General features: G+C 41.5%; 1 protein-coding gene across 3 annotated transcripts in view; it reads right to left on the minus strand.

Moving 5' to 3' along the window:
• LOC146371845 (pleckstrin homology domain-containing family G member 1) overlaps positions 1-26,725 on the minus strand; it is a 61,026-nt gene that overhangs the window by 7,941 nt on the left and 26,360 nt on the right. For 2 of the 3 annotated variants that reach the window (XM_084952818.1, XM_084952820.1), the window contains exons 2-8: positions 15,349-15,920; positions 11,080-11,180; positions 8,845-8,914; positions 3,847-3,893; positions 1,501-1,651; positions 917-1,048; positions 26-208 (exon numbers count right to left, since the gene is read on the minus strand). In XM_084952818.1, the coding sequence (XP_084808944.1) occupies positions 26-208; positions 917-1,048; positions 1,501-1,651; positions 3,847-3,893; positions 8,845-8,914; positions 11,080-11,180; positions 15,349-15,920 (1,256 nt within the window). Of the gene's footprint in view, positions 1-25; positions 209-916; positions 1,049-1,500; positions 1,652-3,846; positions 3,894-8,844; positions 8,915-11,079; positions 11,181-15,348; positions 15,921-26,010; positions 26,480-26,725 lie in introns of those variants that run through there. The other variant, XM_084952819.1, reaches the window with a different exon arrangement.

The following is a 26,725-nucleotide window of genomic DNA, read 5'->3' on the forward strand; positions in this document are numbered from 1 at the left end:
AAGTTCTTCAAGCTGCGTCACTGACCAGGATGTGAGCCTTGTACGTGTAGGTTTCTTCTCGTTTCTTAGTTATTAATAGAAGTTTGTCAAAGAGGAAGAGTGTTCGTTCATTTTTGGCACGCTGCAGACGAAATGTTCCTTCAAGAACCAGCTCTCCGTAGCCAATCAGATCAGGGCCCTTCCAGTTGGTAAGAAGGCTCTGGATTTCCTGCAATCACAGGGTTACAGAGTAACGAGAGTTAAATATGGTAACAGCAAGAAGGGGGACACACAATCATGCCCTTGTGACGAAATTGAGAAAAAAACAAAGAAAAAACTAAACATATTTGTGTTGCCAAACTGGAGCACAAAAATAAATACGATGAGACAACTCAACTTATCAAAAAAACAAGAAATACAGACGAAAACAGAGTGTTAAATGACCTGAACAAGGTTACTGGGTGGAAGGACAAACACACTGAAGCCTAAATAAATGTTTAGAAAATTAAAAGGGAAGAAAATTACAAAACAAGCATAAACTGACCATTTTTATGAAGCAAATACTTCCTTCAGACTCTTACGGAAATTGTTCCCCCACATTCCTGCATTCATCAGACTATTCTATCCCCCGAGCAGATAAAAGAAACAAGCTTCCCTTTTATGTGTCCTCCTTATGCAAGGCCATCATTAGCCCAGTGGAAAATGCACTGACTTGTGTAAGATGCAGGGAGCATCGGGGCCTTGGCCGATTCAAACCTGGAGTTCACATAACTGTTGCGCAGAACGCTCAAACAATTTGTTCCTTGAAAGGTTTTCAAAGTATTGTAGCTGTTTACTTGTGGAACGCACGCAGGAGACGCCATCACACGTCATCCATGTAATGATTTATGGAAAGGTTCGGTCGTGATTTTAATGTATGTGAGAGAGCTCGCTGTACCTGCAACCTCACAGCGTGCTCGTGCTTCCTCTTCATGTCATTGATGTGCCACGCCACTCTCTGCATGGTGTCTATGGCTTCCTGTACGACCTCATAGGTCTCTGTGTCCTTCTCCATGTGGTTGGCTATCTCCTGCACAGGTGGCACAAATAAGTAAAAAAAAAAAAAATAAAAAAAATAATAATAATAATAATATATACATATTTTTTAAATGCTGCCAATTGGAATTTGCACACAATGAAAGCAAAACATTCACGAGCATGTTCATACTACTATGTTTTGTTTTGTGTTCATAACAACAATGCATGCAGTGTAATGCAACCACACAGACACACAGGAACATGCATACTGAGCACCATATGTCTAAACATTTGGCTTCTCCATCAGAGGTGGGCTGGAATCTCAGCTCAGTTACTTAACCGTAGACATGCATTCACACTGGAATAGGTTAAAAAAATAATAATAATAATAATTATGGCTGCTCTCACATTTTTGTGGGTAAAGACTAACTGTTTGGATGACATTATGTGTGTGTGTGTGTGTGTGCGTGCGCGCGCGCTTTGGGCTAGACAAAAAAGACGTACATGCAATAGTAGATGGTACTTGAGGATTCTCTGCACTGGCTTGAGCAGGTAGGAGCCCAGGGGCAAGGAGTGCCTCAGAGATTCTTGGCGCTCGCGGAAAAACTTGGCCAACGCCTTGTTTCTCATGCATTCTGTGAGCACAGCAACCGACCTGTGGAGACAAAAAGCAGCAAATAAGATGAGAATTGCAAGAAACTGTAATTTGACAGCGATGATGAGTGAGAGCTGTAAAGTAAAACTGAAGGAGGGGGGAAAAAATTATATATCACCCAAACACAAAGGGATTATTAACCAAGAGTGAGAGACATAACAGGGATCGGTATGTGCCCTGACAAAAACATTTAAGGAGGACTGAGAGATTCTCTTTCAGTTTTCGCTTGAACAACGTGGTTAAATTAATATTATGCTAATTCTGAATAACACGGTGAGGTATGTAAATTAATACACAATATGATATCTGAGCTGTTATGTGTACTTTTTCCATGAGGTTTATTATTCTTGAAGCTCTGGCAGCCATACACTGTGTGCACGTATATTTGCAAACGCATACAAAAATAAGCCAAATTTGTGTCCGGCTATCATGCTACAGTCATTGGGCATTTTATTAGGTACACTTGTTCAACTGCTCATTAACACTATCTAATCAGTCAATGACATGGCAACAACTTAATGCATTTAGGCAAGTAGACATGGTCAAGATAGCCTGCTGATCTTCAAATCAAGCATCAGAATGAGGATTCTGAACATGGCATACTTGTTTGGATTGAGCGGAGTATTTCAGCAATACCAGATCTACTGATCAACCATCTCTAGGCTTTACAGGCAACAATCAGAAAAAAGAGAAAACACAAAGTGAGTGGCAGTTTTCGGAGTGGAAAGACTGCTTCAAGGCGATTACCACTCCCTACAGCCATGGCATGCAGAAGAGCATCTCTGAATGCACAACGTTGAAGCAGATGAGCCAAATCAGCAGAAGGCCACGCTGGCTGCCACTTGTTTAAGATAAGAACAGAAACCCGAGCCTACAACTCGCACAGCCTTGCCAAAACTGTTCAACAGAAGATTGGAAAAATGCTGCCTGGTCTGCTGAGTCTTTTATTCAAAAATAGGGCCAGAATCTCAAATATCAGTTTCTATTTGCGTATTTGATGCTTTTATTGTTAGCTTGGCCTGTATCAACTCATTTTTGCAACATATTGTACCACTCTACAGCCTCGTAAAACCACATTTACTGCTCGGTGGAGCTCATTTGCTGTCTGACCTACTGAAGCATAAAGAACTTTTTCACTACCCAATGGAGGCTGTATGTGTTTGAGTTTATGTGTACACACACGCACAGTGGAAAAAGACAGAGGAAGACAGTTGTGAACTTGTCTCTTTCTTCTGTGTCTTGTGTAAGTGTATGTGCACTCATGTGCATGTCTGCATGTCTAAATTCCAGCGCAGCTCCACACAGGCCTCACATTGTTCTGGAGGAAACCTGACCTCTGAGCTCAGTGTGACCATGATACATCTACAGCTCGTGTGTGTGTGCGTGTCTGTGCATATGTAAGTGTCTCCCAGTCTGTGTATGAGTCTGTGTGTGTCGTGTGTGACCTTGATAGGGGTCACCAGCTGTGGTGTGGATGTAGGAGAAAGTCTATCTTAAACAGCTGACAACAGACCCCCCCCCCCCCACACACACACACACACAGAACATTCAATTAGTCATCATTAGATTGTATGCATTTCCTCCTTCTTATGCCTTTTTATCAGTGTTTTAAAGGTGCACTGTGTCATGGCAGGAAGACCTGCTTCATATTTCAGCTCATTTAATTACACACAATATAGAAATTGACACAAAAAGCCCCGTACATTGTAACACACAGGTGCCCCATGGAACTGAGGCACTCAGGCAAAGCAGGATAAAACATTAACAGCATTAGCTATGATAAGGTGACAACTTTAATACTCTGTCTGTCAGTATGTGGGCTGTAACTCTGTCAATAGGACACCAATAAAGGAAAAGAAGAAAAAACTGAAAGAAGGGAGGGATTTAGAGAGACCTTGAGGCACAACTGAAAGTAGACACTCTGACTCCTGCTGAGGAGGCTTCTATAGAGAGTGTCAGCTCATCAGAAAGGGGGGATAAGGTAATGCATTGAACAACATACACAATAGAGCTATGTGAGATGCTGGGAAGATGGCATGTGAAGGTGAGATCAGGATGACTTAACAATTCTACAGTGGGCCCCATTAGTGAATAAGCGTGGTTGGTCTCTCACACACACACACACACACACACACACACACACACACACACACACACACACACACACACACACACACACAGCGTAGCTTTCTCACCGTGGGTAGTTGGTGCAGTACTGGGTATAAATGTGGAACTCCTGACTCTGTAAAACACAACAAAAAGAGCAAATTAGTTGATGCAGCTTTGTAACATGAAACGAGACAGAGGAGTGTAGAGGAGAAACGTGTCAGACGGTATGATGTCATGTCACACTTGTTGGCACTGTATCTTAGTGGATGCATGAAGGTGCATAGCAAAGCGAAAGCACAAACCTGTACTTTGAGTTAAATGCTGGTGTTGATAATGGTAAGAAGCCAACAATAAAAATGCTAACACAGAGCAACTTATCAGGTGTAAAGTCCACCATGTCACCAACAGCCGATGGGAAAGTATATAATTTTAGAGGTATTAACCAAAGCGGACCTGATGATGATACCAGATGAAAGGGGAGGGGAATTAATGCCCGGATTTTATGGCACTGGCAACTGCATAGTTGTTGAGATAGTGTGGAGTTTGCTTTGACTGTTTTTTTTGACACTTTATTATGTGGTAGCGAAATATCTTGTACGTTTGTGAGGAGAACAATCACACCTCTGAGCATTTGGTCTGGATTTGTGCAATTTACTAATGATATCATGTCTGTCTGCCCATTTTAGGTCTTTGAAAAAAGAATTAGCTGACTCACAACAGTCACACGAGGTCGGCATTTGTTTTTGTCAGTGTTGCACAACTCCTTGGTGCTATTATAGTTTTATTTGCAGACTGTGCTGCTCTATTTTCTCAGAGCAATAATTTCTCTGTGAAAATACAGATTTTAAAGCAAGATAGTGATTAAAACAAAAATCTTGTTTATGTAGGGCAGAAAGTCAAAAAGCAAAGCTTGTTGAGGAAGACAAGGAAGATGGCTCTAATGGGATTTCATATCATGCAGATATGATTTGAAAACACACGACACAAGAGCAAATACATTCAAATTAAACCCAGCAGCACTACTAGCCAAATTATTAGCAGTAACTTAAAGTATGTGTGGCTGTGATTAAATGGGCTCAGACAGGAAAGCTGTGGTACTGCATAATCCCTTACAGGTCAATATGTATCCACATGCTTTTTCTCCTGTTTAATCAGTGGTTATAATACATCTGCAGTGGATTGTGTCCACTTTGATGAATTGGGTTATTTCATGTTTACTTAAAGCCCACAGACAAGGCTTCCACTCCTCCTTCATTCACTGATCCTAATTGAACCTCATCCCTGTAGCTTATGATTAGCTTCCATCCTGGCCTTTAATTCTCTGTTTATCCCAACAGCCCTGAGCACTCACATTAAATATCCCCTCGTACCTTACCCACCTCCCTTTTAACTGAGACTTTTCCCACCTCGCATACCTCCCTGAACATCAAAGACATCAAAGACAGCATGAGTTATCAAAGCTAGTCTAAACCTCTTTGCTCTCATCCTCCTATCATCCCCGCCTGCCCCTGACGATTATTTCTACAACACATTTTGATATCTTCTCTTCACCAATCTCTTATGGATATTCTCTTCTCCTCAATCCCTCCTTTCTCCCTGCAAGCGCTTCCTCTTCATTGCTCCCCTTTATCATATTCTCTTGGAGGCCTTGTGATAAACTCGTTTCTCTTGCGTAACGTGAGAATGTAACGAACTCCATTTGTGTCCGTAATCACTAGTAGGGTGCAGGATGTGTACAGCTTTCAGGAAGTGTTACCATAAACATGCAGAAGAAGTTTGCTCTGCGCGTGTGTGACAGAGTGCACATTATGAACCAGGACAATGTGATCGCTGGATTCTTAATAAACTTCGAGCACGTACCCACTTTGGATGTGTGCGTGTTTTGATTTGAACTAAATACGACGTCCAATCAGCTGGAAGCAAAGAGTCAATCTACCTCATGCACACAGTATATCCCACCAAAATGTACTGAACAGAAGAACACGTACATAAAGACACAGACATCCTCCCATGATTTGTTAGCCCGAGGTGCTTCGTGGGAACCTTTCTTAATTGAAGAGCAGAGCTCTTCTCCACGTCTCCAGCAGTCTGCCGCCACAGACCAGGCCTAAACACAACCAGATGTGCCACCATCGATTTCTGATGACACAAACCAACACACTCCTAATACACACTCCTAATATCCTCCTGCACTGTGAACACAAGACCACAAAGTGCATAAAAGCTGCTATATAATATAAATTTTGGAGCGCACGCATGAGTGCAGACATGCCAAAAAACACCCGTCCGTGCACACTCTTTGAACCTAACCAGGAAACCAGAAGGCCTTGAAATAACTCATGCCTATAATACACTATCCTTTAAAATACATATAAGCTATCTTAAAATCATATACTCATCATGTCAAAATATCCAAAAGTTATTAACTTTAAGATGCTTCACATCACGAAAAATAAACACCCCTCTCTGAGAGATCAAGATTCAAATTACACAGAAAAGACTGGTACTTATTTGAACTGCGGCCACTAATCGGTATGCAGGGAGACAGAAAAAGTTTAAGTTTGATAGATGGCTACGCGCCCACTCATCACTTTAATAGCAAGGTAATAAAGCTGCAGGTTTTATTGTTACGAGACCGGACTGGTCACAGTGAGTCATCAGGTATGCGCTGAACTCAGAGGATCATTAGGACCAAAAAAAAGTCAGTGTAATTGTTCTCTCTTTGCTTCAGTCAGCATGTAGCAACCCATAAAATGCTTTAAAGGCTTACTCAACACATAGCACAGCGAAGATTTAGTCAAACAGAAAAGAACATGAGGATAGATAGCCAATTATCCAGAAGGGAGAGACGGAGATTTACAGCTAGATCTGTCTCCTCTTCAAACATTGTGCTTGCATGTGATCCTTGGCTGCTGAGACTAGAAAGGTATTAGCAGTGTTTGTGTGCGTCTCCGAGTGTGTGCATTTCACTGTAGATAGCGAAAGAGAGGTTTAGCAGTTTTCCGGGGTCTTTGAAACCATGACTAACCTTTTTTTTTAGCAATAAAGTGGAATTTGAGCTACAACCCATTTACCAGAAGCCTGTGATATCATGAGGACACATGCACAAACACAGAGCTCTAACTGTGGCTTCTTAATGTTAGAGTAGTGGGTTGGTCAGTGGAGACTAAACATTTCCAGGTGCTGGTCCAACTCTTGACCACCCCCCTATACAACTGTATTAAAGCTACTTGATGACAAATCTACACTAAACTAAATCCTTTAAAAACAAACACACACTGAAATCCAGACATGAATAAATATCAGTAACAAGCGTTTTGAGCCACTCTCAATACAAATAACACTAAACAGAAGAGCCTAATGTGAGACTGTTAGCGCCCGGGTTTAACTCTAACATCAGGTGTGCAAGTTCATTGCTAGTTTTAGTCCCTTCAAGGTGAAAATGTAGTGCTTTCAACCTTTAAGGTTTAGTAATAGGGTGTAAAACTATAATGCACATACACATTTTAAGAGAAACCAGTTGAATCAATCAACCAGTTAGATATGAGCAGAAAATTTCTGGCGTTTTGTGAGAAGAAGAGGAAGCTTTACATATTGCCGTACAACTATAATTAAACCGTGTTCAGAAATGCTGACAGCAAGACGGGGCAGGAACCTGCTACCACTTCCAGTAAAAACAGAATATTTTAAATGGTTTTAATGGGTATCTGCGAGTCTTACAAGAGCAGTACGTCAGCAGTACGGATGTGTTTTCAGAAGCCCGAGGCTTGCTTTCAAGCTGGCTGTCTCCCAATTTATCCACTGCACAAACAACCAATAAATATCGCACGATTTTTAAAAAAGTAAACTTTGCACACATTTGAAAGCAAGCAGTACAATCCTCTGACACCAAGACATCAACAAAAAGCTTCTTTTCCCTACATGAATGCCATTTTATTTTGAGACCTCTTTTTGCTAACTGTAAGAGTAATCAGCTGGTTTCAAGATGTCATGAGGCTGGTTTGTTTATAGCTCTCAGTTAATTATGCAGCCATAAAACCAGCTTGTCTCAACAACAGTTGCTGCATTTAGAGAGTCTGTGACACTAACTGACTTTTTTTGCGTGTACATGGTCAGACAGTTGCTCTGCGGTTTTGGGTGTAATTGCAGAAGGAAAGGGAGGGAACGCAAAGTGTTTTACACAGAGTGCTGGTATGCAGCACTTTATAATGGGACATAATCGTGCCACCAGTTTGTAGGGCACCGAGAGACAGAGCAGGAGCTGAATCATACAGAAAAGAGGACCTCTGACACCGTGAGCAGAGTCTGAGTCCATTTTCCTTGATGAAAACTACAATTATCCCTCTTAAGCAAAAAGGTGATTAGGTGCTGTCATTCCTCCCCGCCCTGCAGTTGCTTTTAAAACTGACATTTGCACCGGCACAATAATGCTTCTTACCTCAATGCACTTTCTAGGAAGTTCATTTTAGCAATGTCATCACCTGATTTGAGGAAGGTATCTATAATTTCACATTTCTAGTTTCTCATTTTCTGTCTCGTGGATGTTGTTCTGTGTGCGTGTGCATGTGTCCAAAGCAGCTGTATGGACAGGTTTCAACAAGCAGAGGAGGAGAGCCCATGCAAGCAAAGAAACAGACAGTACAGGGTAGTACTTCGGACCTTTACTTAAACCTATAAAACTAAGCAAAAGTACTCCACTGCAAGTAAAAGTTCATTCAAAATCTTTAGTTTTTCCACAGTATTCTCTAATATTAGATATTCTGTTAAATAAACAACAGTTAAGCTTGGCTCTCAATGGCTATATAAATTAAAGCATCTGAGATATTCAGAGGACAACTTCTAAAGATCTGAATTGTGACATTGTTTCTTTGTATAAGCCTAAAAAGCATTAAACTATTCCAATATGTTGCATTTGCTGGAAACTAGCAAGTAAGTATAGCTGTTAAATAAATACAGTGGGGGGTAAAAAGCAAAATATAAAGTATTATAAAATGTATGTACTCAAGTACCTGAAAGTACAGCACTTGACTAAATGTATTCAGTTACTTCCAGTACTGTGAACAGTGAAACTGATTACTGATTACCTTGGATACAAAGCACTCTGCGATGGCCACGGGGTCTGCGTTGCACTTCTCAAGATCATGAAGAAGATCCCTGAAGCAAAAAAGTTCACAGCAGTTAACACTGTATTCCCGGGCTTGACATTTTATACCTTCTTTTGTTTCTTCCTTGAATACACACATATATAAATGACTCTCCCGTGGTTCATTGTTCCAACAGTTGTGCTGAATTTCACAAGTAAAATCTCGGTGTTCAAAATGAGGTGATAGGCCACTGAACAAATTCAGAACTTCCATGAATTCAAACAGGGAGCTCCTGTTGTGCAGCTGTAAATTCAGTGTAGGGACAAAAAGAATGAAAGAAACAGCCACTCCTGAAGTTATTGTTTCATGGCTAAAGCATGAGGTCATTGCGACCTCTTTTAACTGCTTTTATGTTTCCTTTTACTGGCCAGTTTGACTGTGTGGGGCAGCTGAGAAATGAATAGGTGGGAGTGAATGTTTGTGTCTCCAGACCACCATGACTGATGCTGGACCTGCCATCTCATCTGAATACAAAACTCACACGCTCAAACACACAGTCTGGAGCGGTACTAGAGGTGACAAGCATGCAGACTGGGACTGATTATATACACACACACACGCAAACGCACACACACTCTAGGCCTGGCTGCTGCAACAATGCCTTTCATAGAACAACAACAGGTGGCACAGTCCATTTTCAGTGTTCCGTAGATTTTGTTTGTGGAGCCTAAGAGAGGCTGCTGGCACATTATGCTCACCATCCACTTTATTAGGTACACCTGTTCAGTTGGTCTTTAAGGCAAAGAGGTCATAAAAAGAGCCAATCACATGGCAGCAGCTCGGTTCATTTACATATGTGGACAAATGCAAATAGACAATGGAAGATCGGAAAATTGTTGGATGGTAGGGTCAGAATATAATGTAATCGGCATGAAAGCCTGGATCCATCCCGTCTTGTATCAACAATTCAGACGGACAGTGATGTAACAGTTTAGGGGGTCCCTTAATACCTATTTGACTTTTTGTTTTAAAAACACCACGGCCTACCTAAGTACCATGTCATGACCATGACAATGAGTTCACTGTATACAGTCCACAGTCGCCACATCTCAGTCCAGTAGAGCACCTTTGCTCTATAAGATGTAGCGAAACGGGAGAGTCACATTATAGATGTGCAGCTGACAAATGTGCAACAGCTGCGTGACGACATCATGGACCAAAATTAAGGCAGTTCAGAAGAGGGTTCAACCAGGTACTAGCAAGGTGTGCCCAATAAAGTGACTGGTGAGTCGAGAGACAAAGCTGTTTAGAGAAGCTTTGCGGCAAATCCAGGTTGATTTTAATGTCTAATGTCATTATATCCCAACAGATACTGCAACATTTTGCAGCTGATGGATGATCTTACAGCTGAGTGAGAAGCTGGTTATCATTTTTAGACCATGATGATGCTTATGATATTTCATTAGCCCTTCAGAGAGAACGTAATTTTCCATTAAGACCATAGCGATGCCATAACAAAAAAAGTAGATTTAATCGAGATATTTTATAATATTCTCGATATTAGAATAACATCTGTGGCACAAACAGATCTGTAACTCAGAACTCAGTAACAGAGTAAAACTGAATTTCAGTCAGGCAACTCACATTTTAAATGGTTTATTGCTTTAGCAGCAAATAGTTAGAGTCACAAATCTATTATGGATGGAAAATTGGAGTGTTGTGTATTTAACCCCTGAATATGCTGTCAAACATGTTCAGGAATAGTTGAAATTACACCAGCAAATCCTGGGAATTATGAGAGACACAATTAATAAAGTAATATACACCTCTCATAAAAGTACAAACATGAAGCGAAAATTTAAATGAGCAGAGCTGCTAATGAATGCATTAAAATAACACAGATGGTTATACCTGTGAGGAAATAATATATTTTAATGTCATTTAAAATGATTTTTCTTTTGCAATATTTGGCTAATGAGTCATTTTAGTAGTGTAAGATTCCCGATGATATGAGAAGAAATTAGAGCGATTTAACCAAGACTGGGTGTTATGTGAAATAAGGAAACACAATAATTTAATATCCAAATTATTTAGCGACACATGATCTCCGTTTCTGATGTCCAAAAATTCAGAAACCAACAAATATAGGAAATCTGAGTGTCTTTGCTTTATGCCACACACTCTTATTCATTATATTATATTTTCCTGACTTATGTCTGTCGCTCTGTGTTGTACCTGTTAAAGTGGTAGATGTCCTGGATGTTGCCAAATAGTGACTTTTTATCCTCAGAGCTCAAGGCCAGTCGAGACTGGTTACTTATGCACTCCAAGTAGTCCTGCAGAGAGAAAGAAGCAACAGTCTGTTAGGAGGTTGGCGTCTTGATTGGGACCAGCCTCGGCACACATACAGCAGCCCACCCACATAAACTCTTGCAGACACCGGAAGCTTTCAACCTCCCCTGGACAGCTGACTCTGGAAACAGAATCATACTGACAACATCCAGACACACTCAGACTCTCTGATCTTTATCTTTAGAGTGGATCTGATAAGTTATAGGTTTTGTTTCATCATTTTAAGAAGCCTTTCCAAAAAAATAAATAAATAAAAAGGGTTGTTGGGGAACAACTACACCTGCTAGGAAAACCAATATTAAATCCATGGCTGAAACAAATCTGATTTGTTTTTAAATATCATTCTTAGGTTATCAAAAAATATGTTTAGGAAAAATTTTATGAACTATGTTACTTTTGCAGAATAAAGGCACACCGTTATGAGCCAATGAGTGATTGGTTAACTGGGGGTTCTTCATAATCAGTTCTTTTAATGCCTTAATCCAAAAAACAAAACAGAAAACTTACTTTTAAACAATTTAAACTGCAGTAATATAGTAAAAACACTTAACCCTGGTGTACTATGTTCAACTAAAAGCCAATTTCCTCTGTTGCTGATTCGTGTCAACACTTTGATAAGAGGATAAAGCAGGTCAACAGCTTTTAGCCCTGAAACTGTCTGGCTGTTGCTGGGAAGAACAGTTTTAACACATAAAAAAAAAAAAGTCACCTCAGGAAGCTTTAACTCTGTGGCGCTCATCACCGCCTCCATCAGTGACATTAGTGATGAGTGCTCATATGACTGCTATTAAACAACAGCACTGCCAGATATCCATCTGGCCTGAAGAAAGAAAGAGAAAGGTGAGCGGCGACCGGTAGCTGGGAGCAGCAGCATTGAATGGAGCTGTGTGTTTTGCACGGGGACTTTTCACTGCTTTTTTATACATTTCAAAAGAACGGAACAAATAGATCAACTGATCTTGCCCGTTCTGCAGGCAACTAAAAACCAACACAACACTGCTGCAGTTACTGAGAAGTGCAGTGCAAATAAACACAAAAGATTTCATCTAGAAAAGCGACAGTTCAACCCCAAATCAAATTTATGCATTTTCCTTTTGACCTGCCCAGCTTTGGCAATGTGTGTCTTCTTTTGTATACAGTGAAATGACATCTCCAAATTCGAGAAAAAATGTATTTGAAAAACACAAAATTTATCTAAAAGAGCCTCTTGCTTGTGACTGAGTTACAGGATTTAATCTTTAATGGTGCTCCATGTTTCCTTTGGCTGTTGGGCAAAAGACACGCATTTCATTTTATTTATTTTCTTTGGTGCTTTGAGTAACAGTTTAATCCGTCTCCATTAAATCCAGGAGATGGCAGACATTTCTACAAACAACATCTCAAAGAAGGCCGCTAAAACAATATAGATTGAATTGAAGGGGAAAAATATATTAAGTTGTTTTTGGGGTGAACTGTCCCTTCAAGCTACGAGCACATAGAAATAGAAAAAGTGCTTTTAAACCACATTACTGTCTGAAACTGGGAAAATCTTACAACACTGAGAAAAGCGCTAGGCTGCCTTCGACATGCACAAACACAACTCGCCATTTCAGTGCAGACAATACTTGTGTGTTTTCAAGAGACCAAAGACAGGGAGGGAGAGGTTGGTTTTTTTTTTTTAATGTTCTCTCCCGTCGGCCTAATTTGCAGTCGGTTGCTAAGAGTTTCTGTTCCAAGTATTGTTTTATGCATTTATTCATTATTAGTTCAACTAGCTCAAGTCTGAGCTGCAATCCATTAAACTGTGTTTGGTTAGGCAAAGGCATAGAAAAACAGAAACAACTGGAAAAAGTGATCTGGATGTAAAGAGTGTACGGGTTTTTGCAAGAGCTTTAGGGCAACGTTTTGGTTCAAGGATTTGAGTTACAGAAAGAAATCGTGCTTAAAAGGGAAGGCGGTGATTATGTCTAAGGTCACATAAAGAGGTCATGTTAAGATTTTGTTGATGTTGGCAGTAATGTGTAAACTGATAGTTTATTAGCCACAGGGTCAAAGATCTGACCTGGCCTGACCCAATCACTCATCACACTCAGCCAAAGCCTCTGCAGGCTCAACAACGGGAAGCGTTCACAGACACACACCTGAGGGTTCACTTCCCGCTAAGCATCAGGCTTCACATGTGCAAGCTTAATAACTTTATTGTGTTAACCATTAATCTCCTCAAGCACACACTCCTTTTCTATAATCACACGCAAAAAAAACAAAGTTGTCCTTCTGCCCTTCAGTGGGAAACTGTTTCTCCGGACACTGATGAGGGCAAACGACAGAAAAGGGATGTTCCCGGATCATTTCCGGATCATGACATTGTTGGCTAATGAGGATTTAGGCTCATGCAAACAAACATCATATTCACCAATTTAACAACACTTAAGGAGCATTTAAAGAAAAGAAAAGAAGCCTGCAAAGTTGCAGAAAGATGAAACACAGTTGAGCCCAGCGGAGTCTGGGTAAATATTTGTGTTAAGGCTGTCACACCCTCATACAGCAGCATTGGATTATTGAAATGCAAGATGGCTAATGATGCAGGACAGTGCTGAGTACTGATGAGTTGTTGCTGTGCTTGTGGTGGCTGCTAGCTGTGCTTTTCTCTTCACTGTAGGTTAACTGTGATGTTAAAAGCTCTTTTCACACATATACAATCAGTGCAATCCATCCCCGATGCGCTCACTGAAACCGTCATTAAAAAGGTAAAGTAAGGCTGAATGCATGTGTTTTTTCCTAAGTGCTAGTGACAAATTAGCTTTCTTGAAATGCAAGTGTGGTTGTTGAGTGCTGGGTGGTCTGATCCACTGATGGCAATCGGCGGGCTGCAGTAGTAGAAGCAGTAGAGGGTTATTAAGTGCAGCTTCTAAGCCCTGTTCAGTGTTTTCTTAACCTACTTAGGATACTGTTATCTTGGAGCTAAATCCCTTTTCCTATTTTCACCCTCTATCCCATTTCCTCACCTCTGATAGGAGGAGGAGGAGTCGGAGAGGGTGGAATATCAGGAGTGAAACACCAAAAAGCTCGCCAAGGGCGGACAATGTGGGAAAAAGTGGATGAAGATTTCAAGCCACCACTTTATAATAAAGCTGCAGGATACAACATGCAGCACATACATTTAACACAGTGAATTTTTTAGTTTTACATAGAGCTGAATACAGAAACCAAAAAGGCAGGAGAGACCAAAGAGAGCAACCTTTGATAAAAAGCTCTGCACCCAATCCTTAACAAAGCCACTCAGATACTGACTACAGGCAAGGTGTATCCTTGCAGTTCAAAGCCAGCCAAACACACAGACACACACACAAACGAGTGCATTAGCTCGAGTGTGTGTGCATACAGTATGTGTGTGCTTCTGTGTGCAGCACAAAAGGCGCTGGTGTCATGTAACTCGCCCAAACTCTGCCTGCAAGTGCAGGTGACCTTATTGCATTAAAGTTTTCCAGAAGGCAACAAGCAGTATGCGTCACGTGCATTAAATGTGTATTATCTGGCAATTTAAAGCCTTCCTGAAGAGATCAGGGTCAGGCAGTCACTGGACTGACATCCATTTGATGATTGCCTGTGTCAGGAGGCACTTTCACTCAATTCCCTATTCTCTGCTTTGCTGTTATTCTCTCTCTACTCTCCTATCAAAAATAAGTCTAACAACGCCAAAAATAAATCTTAAAAAATGTGTTTTTTAAGTAAAACTACGTAAAATTTGTCCTTTATTTGGCTTTATTCATTTCAGGACCACTGAGATCGCCTTTATAATCCATTAAGGTGGCTGGATCCCTTGGTTTGAGACCAGAGACATAAATTACCTCGCCACCTTGAGCAACAGTAAGCTTGAACATGTCTGGAAAGGGAGAAATCGGTAAAAACTATCTAATAATAATCATTTTAGATATAATTGATATATATTTTAGTAAGACACACCAATTAACAGCCCCCCCACCCCAAAAAAAATAGTTGTAGTCTTTCTAACTTTTCTTCCACATCTCTCTCTTTGTTTGATGTTCTGCCAAATATGCTAATACTCTGAAGCTTTGAAGTTTCTGTGCATGTGCAGGATCCTTCTGTTTCCAATTTCCTTCACGTCATGTTGTGTAGCCACGTTATATATTATTTGGAATTCTAGTCCCTTACCTCTACAATGCTACGTAGGTCCTGTACGTAGGTTCTCTCCGTGTCCAGTATTTCCTGCACCACCCGGTCCACATATGTTCTTGGTCCCTGTCCCTGATTCGCCCGCTCCCCTCCTTCTGGGCTCAGCTCAGGCTCTGAATTTTCAGTTGGAGTCTGTCCACTGCTGTATCTTCCTTGCCCTGTCCCTGTGTCCGTTGCTCCATCATTTCTGTCATCTTCCTCTCTGCATTCCAGTTGCCTCGCAGGGACCAGCTCCAACCGAATCGCCCCAGAGTCCCGGTCTGCGGTCATGGGGTTACAGTGCGGGGCAGCGACAAGAGTTGTGCGGCTGCCCAACGAGCAGTGACTGTCCCTGGAGGAGGCAGAGGAGGATGTGGAGCTGTAGCTGATGGGCCTTTCGGCGCTGTCGGGAGAGGAGTCCATGCTGAGGGCGGAGCAGTAGCGAGAAGAAGCGTGGCGGAAGGCTGGGTTGCGGAGGCAGCGAGCTGGGATGTCAACGGAGCTCAGGACTGACCCGGTGTCCGGGACCTCAGGAAGAGGAGGCAATGCATCAGGTAGGTAGCTGTAATCGTCTGGAAGGAAAATCAAGCAAAGGAAGAGATTCTTCTTAATTCACTAGTGCTAAGATTACATTCATATTGCTCTGTGTTCATGTCCTAGATATTGGCTTTGCCATAATAATAATAATAATAATAATAATAATAATAATAATAATAATAATAATGCCCTCAAAGGAAAAAGAAAAAAAAAAGAAATACAACAAGGACAACAACAGTAGATCGTACACACACACTTCCTCATTTATTACAATCAAGCCCCTGGCTTGGAAGACTGCTGAGGGCTCCATGGAGTCTGGTTAGAAAAAAATACTGAAAATGCCATGGTTTAAGTTTTATGGCATTGCATTGTCAGTGAGTTGGCCAAAAATTGTGGTGCAAATGGGTTGAATGCCTGATCGAAATTACATTTTGGGTGACTTTCCATTTACCCTGGAAGCACTAAAGTGAAAGAAGAGAACCAAAGATGTAAAAGCTAGGCATACATTACATAAACCACTGCACTTTGTCTTGGTGTTTAATAATACAGTTCAAAACTGCACGTCCTCATTTGTGTATCATCATCCGTCTTAAGTAATCTATGGTAACACAGCCACAGCATTGAACAGGTCGTACAACATGCCCCAGCATAAGTCACACAAAATAATCAGATTTTATTTTCATAAACCAAGATAGCACACTCTGAGGTCTTCACTTCTTTCCAGCATACAACGTCCTCTTTTTGGACAAAGATTTTAAAAGAAGAATCTCAATCGGAAACTTTAAGCTGCAAGGATGGACATAATAGACACTATACAGAAGAAGTTCAAAAAAAACTGTCTAAATTAATATTCATGGGGAAAAAAACTCAATCGCTGACGTAAACTAAAATTCTGATTATATTCACTCAGTTGAAAGGCTGCGCTGCCCTCTTTAAACACTTAACACTACGACTTTTATACTCTTCACAGTCTCCGTTTAGCATCCCGATTCCTTACATTCCTACTGACCACGGGCCAACTGACCACCCATCACCAACCTTCACTGATTTGCCCCCACTTGTATCCAAAGAAATGCTTTGACTCACAAGGAGCTGACAGTAATTCCAATTCCAGATGAGAAAACATACACAACCACGGGAAACTCAACCCTTTGAATTCTTATTTATTTGCATAGACGAGGATTTTATGTTTGTGTGAGTAGACATTTTTGCAAGAATACAAAAAGATTACCAGTGTGATGCTGAAAGCACGCCACTTACAGTTATGAATGAAACCCCTATTTCCGTGGAAGGCAGGCAAGTTTGTGTGTTTGCGTGTACCTACTTGGCATCCAGCACATGCCAAACTGGCTCAAGACCTTGTGTTTGCGGAGAGATCCGTTAAAGATATGATTACCAGCTCCCAAGGCCCCACAGTCAGGGCAGCTGAAGTGAAACCACAAATGCAGCGTATCAGACAGAAGCCTTCCAAGTTTCCCTCGACGTTTTCCAAGGTCTTGCTTCACAGAAAGGCTTTGATGGCAACAACAGAGAGCAAATGTGATGAAGCAAAGGGAAGAACAACGTGCGAGAGCCTTATAACAGCTCTGTGGGGGTTTGACACCATCAAAGCTAGAAGCACCAGTGAACCGGCAGCTGCCATGTTGTGGCAACAATGATATCCAGCGCCGTTCAGGACAGCGTAGCTCGCTTGCTGCCAGTAGCACCTACTCACCCTAAGCCCATCTCACTTCAAAGGCTCAGAGATCACAGGTTCAGGTTCAAAAACATGAAACGTGAACCTGAGAACAAGCTCAAAGAATCCTGGTAAAAACCCGCTCTCTCACCTTTCACACAGGTACCTTGGACGCTTTTAGTTACAGCGACAGCTTTTTTTTTTTTCCCCCTTTGGTGGCTGCACACTAGTCAGACTGGTCCCGTGATAAGAAGATCACACTGGAACAGCTTTTATAACATCAATACTGAACCTGTATGTAACTTTACTGGATCAAAGTTCTGATTTTTTGGACACATTTTCCATTTGCAAGATAAATGTCTGTACGCACTTCCGAAAGCCATCCAGCTCTGTGGGGACTTTTAGCTCTAGAGCTAAAAGTCGGTTTCATTTAGCAAGAATTAGATAACATTCATACACACACTCTGCAAGAAATACATTGGGCATGGATGGCAATAAAAGAGATAGCCTAGCTATGATCCGCTTCAAAATATATCATTCGTCACTAGGGCTGGGTCATATCATACCGTTCACGGTAATACCGGTATAATTTTGGGCAACGATAGAAAAATGAAATATTGCCATAGAATATGGGTAAAACGCGCATGCGCAGTGCCTTTGTTTTCATACGCACACGTCGGAAAAAGCATGGTGGCGAAAGCAAATGAAATGAATGAAACTGATGCTGCAACTTCAGTGGTGTGGGACTGGTTTAGCTTTCATCCGTCACATACACACCAAAGCACTATTTTTGGTAGAGCATGCTAGCGGGCTGTCGTTATTACCGTGTTGTTTGGAAAATACGCGCACTTAAAATCAATCCTTTGATTTTTCTGAAACTCGACAGTGCCCCTTATAATCCCGTGTGCCTTATGTATGAATTCTGGTTGTGTTTACTGACCTCGATACGATTTTATGTGGTACACGGTGCTCGAAAATCTGTCAAATGTTTCAGTACGACTTTGCTAAGCCACGAACCCCCACGCTTGATAGATTGTCGGAGCATTACGGCTATCGTAGGCAGGAGCCTCGCGGAGTGATACGTACTGTGCTTCAACATAATATTACCGTATTGTGTGTGTATAATCTCTTTTTAAGTTTTGTAAATATAATACATGGTTATGCTGAAGATATGTCGGCTAATTTCCACTGGAAATGCCTTTTGGTTAAACTGTCAGCAAGGAATTTGCATTTGCGCTGTTAAATTTTTATATAACTTTAATTCACATAAAACACCTGCTTGTTTAAGTGAAAATACATTGATGTTTTTTTTTTTTTTGCACTAATAAAGTTGTGGAGTTGTAAAGTATTTTGTCTAGTGTCAATTATATCGTTATCGCAAATTTTCAAATGTATATCGGATAAATATTTTTGGTCATATCGCCCTGCTCTATTCGTCACCTCTTTATAATTATCTCTAATTGGGAGCAAATGAGTGTTTCTGCCTTTCAGATTTTCAAACACACATCAAATGGGAAGTGTGATCATCTGTCACCGACAGTTTCAGACGTCCAACATTGTGTACAGACCTTACACCCCAAACAGGTCTGAAGGAATTTTTCAGTTCCTTGAAAGAAAAAAAAATTCCTGGGGCTGAAAGTTCCTCAGAATTTACCTGGAAATGCAACTGAATAAGCACATTTGCTTACAGAGTCCTGTGAAGCTGTAGGGACTGCAAGGTCTGCTGATAATGTCTCATAATGCTTGCGACACACCTTTCCCGTGACACGTTTATCTGATCCTTTGTTAACAGATACAAACAAGAGTTTTAAGTCAGAAAAATCACTTAAGCCCTGCGATATTATCAGCCATACGTTTCCTCACGCTGTCAAGCCAGTTTTCTGAATCCACCTCTCAAAAAAACCCAACAATGAGATCTGATGAGCTCCATCATATCTTTCTCTACTTTTAATTTTGCTCCGCTAGTGTGCCAAGAAAAATAGGAAGGATCTGGAGCGCCCAAAAACTGAAGGAGCATGAAACTGCACTTCCCTCAGACAAGTTTGGAACCAATCCCTGTGCATGTGTGTCCATGCAAATTTCTGCAGTGCCAAACCTGACTTTTTTCCCCCCTCCCCTAACGAAAACATCAGATAGTAGAAAAAGAATTTGCTGGGCAAAAACACTACACGGATAAACCAAAGGGCCTTGGCTTTTTTATAAACAGCGCCCTGCTTTCAAGTTACCATACACAATGGCCAAAGGGTTGTATAACACATCTCGCCATTAATAGGTAACAGACAGTTTTCTTTGCACTTTGACAAATCTGTGATACATCGTTTCTTATCACAGCTGCTAATGTATGTGTATTTATAATGTGTGTGCATGTTTCACACAAAATGCATTAGGTTTATCACTCCAAAGATAAGACTAACTAAGCTCATAACTTAATGGTCCTTACACCAGCCATTGCAGCTAGATATGGTCAGGCAGTGTGCGCACACGTGCAACCTACACTCATACACACAGACGCATACTCATGCGCAAACATACAAAGAGAGCAAATACAGAGAAGCCAAGCTTGGAGTGAAACCCAAACATCACAGAGAAGATTGCCCCATCGTGTGTTTGCCCAGCCTCTCCTTACCACCTCCCAGCTTCATGTTTGGGGCACACCCTGTCCGTTTCCTGGGTGAAATGGCTCCCCCCACCCCACACACACACACACACACACACACACACACACACACACACACACACACACACACACACACACACAGCAATGATGGCCAGTCTTTAGTTACCTCCTGTCCAGATTATGTTCAACTTGATCCTTGTAAATGATCTCTAATTATGGTCCTAAGCATGTAGGCTGGGACTGTGTCTCCTCTGTGTGTGTGTGTGTCAAATGTCTGTGCATATGAGGATTAGGCTAGTGTGTGAGGGCCAAGTTTCCTGCCAGAGCAGAGGGAGAGAGAATCAGTGAGTGCCGGAGCAACCTGGCTTCAATCTCTGGCTTTCATTTAAACTTTGTAAAGCACCCTGGCACAAGAAGCTGAGGGGTGCTTTACAATTCAGCTATTCTTAATATGTTGACCATCACACCCATCTGTAAGGCAGACAGCAACAACTGAAAGGAAGCAGACCGAAAACTGTGCAGACACAGTAAAAAGAAACAGTGGTAAAAAAACAATGAGTCGCATTTTGTGTTTTACTGTTTGAAGAATGCAATGGTGGTATTATAAAATGATTAAAAACAATCCAAACAATTCACATGCAATTTAGTGGTGAATGAGCCCCATATAAACTATTAAACTTATCAGAAATTACTGACCATGAAAACAGTTTTCATGGTCAATCTCCACCTCAACCCTGCAGAAACTTGGGAAATGGACCATCTCAGTCTCTCCGTTTCTTTTCAGTTTCTGCAGGACAGAATTAACTGAATTTGACATAATATGTCTGCGTGTAGCAGCGCATGCAAAAAGCAGCTTATGTTATGGATAACTATGACTCTGTGAGACCAAAACAATGACAACAATGGAGATGGAACCAAGTCAGTAACTTGGAAGTCAGAAGCGAAACAAAGAAGAGCCTTTCTGACACAGTAAACCCAACAATAAACTACAACACAGCAACCATTGCTGTTCTTTGTTTCGCTTCTGACTTCCAAGTTAAACCAGCAGCTTTGCAGGGAGCACCTACAGTAGAAACCTTCTTAATCTTAATCGGTTCTGCTGTTGAAGACCAGGTAAACTTCACTAACTCATTGTTTCATAAAACATAAAATCTACTTTTACATATCTGCTAAATATTTTATGGCAAGCAACCATATAACTAACTCAACAGTCTCAATAATTATTTTTAACAAGCAATACTGAGGAAGATGTAAATCTGGATAGCATAACTGCCTGTTGTCTACTTCGTAAAATGCACTGAAGTGGTCAAAAACACTTTACTCCAAAGTATAAAGGAGTCAACACCACTTCTCCTCATTAACGTGCATTAAGACCATTTAAAATATAAATTTGTGGAATCAGTCACATTCACAAGACTGCCACTAGCACACATCAAAACACAGAGTGTATTCACATGCTCATGATAACCCGCTACAGCGCCAGTTTTGCTCCATTTACAAAGTTAGCCAGACAAGCCTCACTACCAGTCCAGCTAGGTTTAATGACTCATGCGGCACTCAACTTCAGTAACACACTTTATGGTCACCTGAAGTGTTCTTTGTTCTGGAGAGGTCAGTAAACAGCTGTTAGCAACCTTCTCTCTTTATGGCCCTCAGGATCCTTACAAGTAGCTCAGCAGGCACAAACAGCTATGCGAGTGCTTTGTAAAGGACATGTGAACCTCCAAGGGGTAAACAAGTTGAAAGTATTATGTCATCTTCAGATTTTGGAGTGAAAAACAATTCACATTGTTTATTTTAAGTTAAGTGGTATCCCTAATCACTGGGTTTGTACACGAGTAGTTAACTGAGCGCAGCAGTTTGGGGATTCCAGAAACAAAGCCGCCATGCTACTTCCAGGGAGTATCCCTCAGCAATAAAACACAGGCATGTGAATACGAAAGAGGGGATTTTTTTTTTTAAACAAAAAACTGGACATATGGAAAATACCCACTTGGTATGGCTAGCTTGGTTTGGTGTGAGTTAAAGCAATCTTACAGAGTGAGAGGAGGACTCACGTAGGAGGGGAAACAAAGTGCCAAACAAAAAAAAAGGCAGGTATGCTGTGAATTAGGCCACATGTGCTCAAAGATCTGTTTATGCACACACACAGATGTTCACAAATTCATTTCTGCATGCAAGTCCGCAGCAATATTTCAACAAATGAGACCCTTATGGGAATGCAGAGGCAGAAAGTACAAACTGACTTCTTTAGGAAATGAACTAAACTTCTAAAAAGTCAAAAATAAATTCACCAAAAACAGAATACGGTTTTGAAAACAAATTATGCTTTGTAGTAGCTTTGTAGTATTCATCCCTTTCCTCTTTCCTGACAAAAAGTATCCCGATCAAACCACCTTCCTTTGAGCCAACTTGACATGGGAAAAAAAAACTCATTACAAGCAAAGACAGCCACTTCACAACCCTCAAGAAATTGCTCCAAGCCACCTGCTTTATGAGGATGATTCAAAGGTTAAAGATTAACACAGATAAAAAGGCATCAACATGGTAATTTGCAGCGTGACAACATGGAGAGACCGGGCATATCAATAAGCTCAGGCTGCATCCCCCTCCCAACCCTCTGAATCATTCCTGCTTCCATTTGTTTGCTCACTCCTTTCCCCCCCAATTTAGGTCATTTTCACCAAATTCTCACAACTATCCTACCCCTCTCCTAATTCCGGCCATTTTCTTTCTCCCTTCCTGTCATTCTTCTCTTCCCTCCTCCTATTATGCATTGAAGCTTTGAATGTGTTTGGCAGCTCATAAAATAAGTCGGCCAAGTTCGCTGTGTGTAAATATGAGCTGCACATTACATTCCTACAGGCTCAAACCATGCTTCTGCAAGTATATACTTTACTATGTAAAAATACACATTGACCAGCATGCATATAGCACATGGCTGCAGACCACCGGGGCACATATTTGCTTTTGGAGCGCATGTGTTCATAACACTTGCCTTTCACGCTCAGAGCACTTATACTCCGATAAATGCAGCTTTCCTCTTGTATAACCAAGACTATATTCCAACCATCGTGCTGTTGGAGCTGTGGGAGGGTTTAAAATGAATCTGTACAAGTTCACCGGAAAAATATTTACCTGTAAAGAACCAGAATTTGAAGACAGGAGTGAGCGCACCAGACATGACTTGACCACACACTTTGCACATCTCAAAAAGCCTTCAATCAAAGCTGTTTGTTCGTGTGTGTTCTTGTTTATTCTTCACCAAGCTTACCAGATGGCAAATGAGTTCAATGCCATGCAGTCTGTTGCTGACTGTGCATTTTTCTGGTATCCAAGGACTTTAAAAACGTAACTAAATCCAGAATATGCTATGATGAGTGACGAGAATGTAAAGAGCAAGATGGAAGTAAAGCAGCCCAGTGGTCTTCACTTTGGCAGCATCTTTGTAAAGTCGTCAAGCAATCAGACTTGTGCGACTGCAACAGAGTGAGAAACGAGGAGGAGAGATCCCAGAGGAATGAAAGTAGGAAGAAAAGATGAGAAGAGAGGCCAAAGGTCGAAAAACACCCACTCCACTGCTTTTTCTCTTTTCCATTTCCCACTCTCGCTCCCATGTTGAATCCCGCCTTTTGTGGCACTTTAACCAACACATTTTCTCTCCATTTTAAAACCAATCTACCAAATTCTTTCATCTTTTTTTTTTTTTTTTTTTTTTTTTTTTTTTTTTTTTTTTTTTTTTACAGGCTATGGAGAGGTTCCCGATCTTCCGCTGCGTCCACTTAAGGTCAACCTCTGTTTCTGATAGAGACGTAGACTTGATTTCAACTGACGCTAAGGACCTTAAAGTGTCAGCCTGGATTTCACACTGCAGTCAAACAAATGTAGAGAGCAGAGGAAGAAAAGGGGTGGGGGATTGCAGAGGTGGGAGAGACAGAGTGAGGCGAAAGATGGGATTTGAGACATGGGGTGGGGTTTCCACTGAACAGCTTCCCAATGGACCAACAATGACCAGGACATGTGTTATAATGCAGACACTTTGGAGGATTGATGGAGGAAAATGAAGCCTTCTTTCTTCAATGTGTTTCTGTGCACATCCGCCAGCCAGATTTAAAACATCACTTTGCACGTTATCGCTGGTAAAGCCTGAAGCTTGAACTCGATCTGTGACTCGGCAGACCCCTGGGGTTTAATGGCCTCACGACAATGGTTAAAGTCAACACACACAGCTGGCAGGATAATTACAAACAAATGCCTTCTTCTTTCACGTAAGTACATAAAACCCTTTCAATGATTAAAACAGCCACCACACATAGGTTCATTTACACACATTATGTACACAGATTAACACATTTTATCTCCATTTTTACAAGATGCGAGTTAAAAGCCGAGACTCTCTGTTACCGACACTGCGGACTTGAGGAATGTGCAGTGTGCTTTTAGTTGACAGCACCGGTGTTTAGCTGTGGGAAAAGCATTCCCCAACAACCCATCCCTATTTTCAGACACTCAGTGTCGCACCCACTCCTGGGACACTCACGCGACCCTTTGCCGCACACGCCCTTCAACTCCCTATGAGAGTGACACACTAGCCTCATTCTCTGACCTAGCTGGATTTCAGCCTGCTTTCTGCAAAGATTCATCAGTTCGCAATCTCTTTCTACATGACCCGTGAGATCTCATTTGTTTAAATTGCCCCGAACCTCCACCCGTCCAGCCGCTGTGTGCCTGTAGCGCCTTGCGCTAAGTGCTCATGATTGGAGGGGGGCAGATGTCTGACCAGATGACTGGACAAGCAGGGTGCAAGGAGGACGACGGAGGGGTCCATTGTCTCCTGCACCTCTAAACCAAAGAGTTTGCTCTAAACAGTAATTATTCCCCCTCCTCTTCCTTTTGCCCATTTGTAGCCTCACCCCCAACTGCTGTCTTCAAGGCTCTAATTTGGGTCACAGGCTGTAGAATGGCATCTCAACACTCAGTCCAACCTACACCCGGGTCAGAGGACACTGAGACATGTGTTGGCTTTCAGAGACATGAGGATATACAAGCAAAGTAGAAAATGATTTAAAAGGTAATTTACATGTGGATTTGAACTGATGCTTTGAATGTAGCTACCGGTGAAAATCTACTTTGGTAAATAAAGTTTTGTAATGTTCTGCAGCAGCAGATCTCTATTTGTAACTGCCAACAAGTAAATACAATTTCTAACCACTGTGAAAGAACACCAAAGGCTGTGTGTGTGTGTGTGTGTGTGTGTGTGTGTGCGCACACACCATCACCTCAGCATCACAAGAAGTTTAACTCAACAAGTCTGCGAGAAAACAAACATGCTTCACTCAAAGCCAGAGGTGAGGACAACAAGCAGAAGACGGCGTTAACTGAACAGCGCTGACAAGAGACCAACGCTCCAAATACACTTCACGCAGCGCTGTCAGCTGTGGACAAATATTACACACACCCAGCAAAAGACCCAAGAGCATAAACAAGCAAGCCTTCAGAGGCCAGTAAGCATACCTTGTAATCATATCTCGCTGTCTGATGTTTGACCAGTTGCCACTTGAAAAGGGCTGCTGTTATACTTTTTGAGTTTGCTGATCAAACAAATGTTCACCACAGATTTCATTTCACCAAACAGAAACATAACCCAGATATTCTTCAACAAGAACGTGGTTTTAATTCCCGTCAAGAGATGTGCAGATGTGAAAATCCCGTGCAAAATCCAGTCCCATCACTTCATAAATAAAATAATAAAATAAACTCTTGGGAAATGTGTTTTCAAGTTAGACTTAGAATAGATTAGACATGAATAATAAAAAAAAGAGCTGCTGCTTACCAGTAGGCATTTTGATTTAGCGCTCCCTTTAACAAAATGCAAGTGAATGAGTTGACAAATGGGTTCAGAAATGAAAGAAGGATTTCCAACAAGGGTCACATATTCAGATTATTCCAACAGTATATTCCCAGCACAGTCTGGATTTTTTTTTTAATCTCCTAGTTTTCCAAATTTTTCCCAGTCATTGTGAATCTTTTTCCATGGATCCAACATGCAGTCCGCTCCACTAAAACACACAGAGGTGCAAACACTGAGGTTGGATTTTCTCCTGAACACACTCCTCAGGCTGATGTTCTTTCTTTTCTTTCTTCTAGTTCATCTGGCCGAGGATCTCTGCCTGCCCTTCTGAATGCCTCTCTCCCTCCCTCTATTCTGTGGCAATGCATCTATTTTGTTCATGTGTGTGTCTATAAGAGTTCATGTGTGTGCCTGCATATGAGAGAGTCTGTGTGTGTGTGTCGGAGTGAATGGCCTCTGCTCTCCTGCTCCCTCCCCGCTGGGTATTCCCCTCCCCCTGACTCCTCCTCTCCCTTGCTTTCTCTCTCCTGCAGCAAATTATAAGGAGCTGGGAGTTCCACATTAAGTGCCTCCTCTCCCCTTTTCCTTCTTTTATCTTTTCCCCTACTTTATTTCTCCCCGTTCTTTTACGCTTGTACTGCAAAATAAAACTTTTAGCATGGTCTGCAATGCATTGTAGGCCAGGCGGCACCCTTTT

This window comes from Perissodus microlepis, chromosome 15 (assembly GCF_051167445.1).
Source record: "Perissodus microlepis isolate ML-2025 ecotype Zambia chromosome 15, ASM5116744v1, whole genome shotgun sequence".
Classification (NCBI taxonomy): Eukaryota; Metazoa; Chordata; class Actinopteri; order Cichliformes; family Cichlidae; genus Perissodus; species Perissodus microlepis.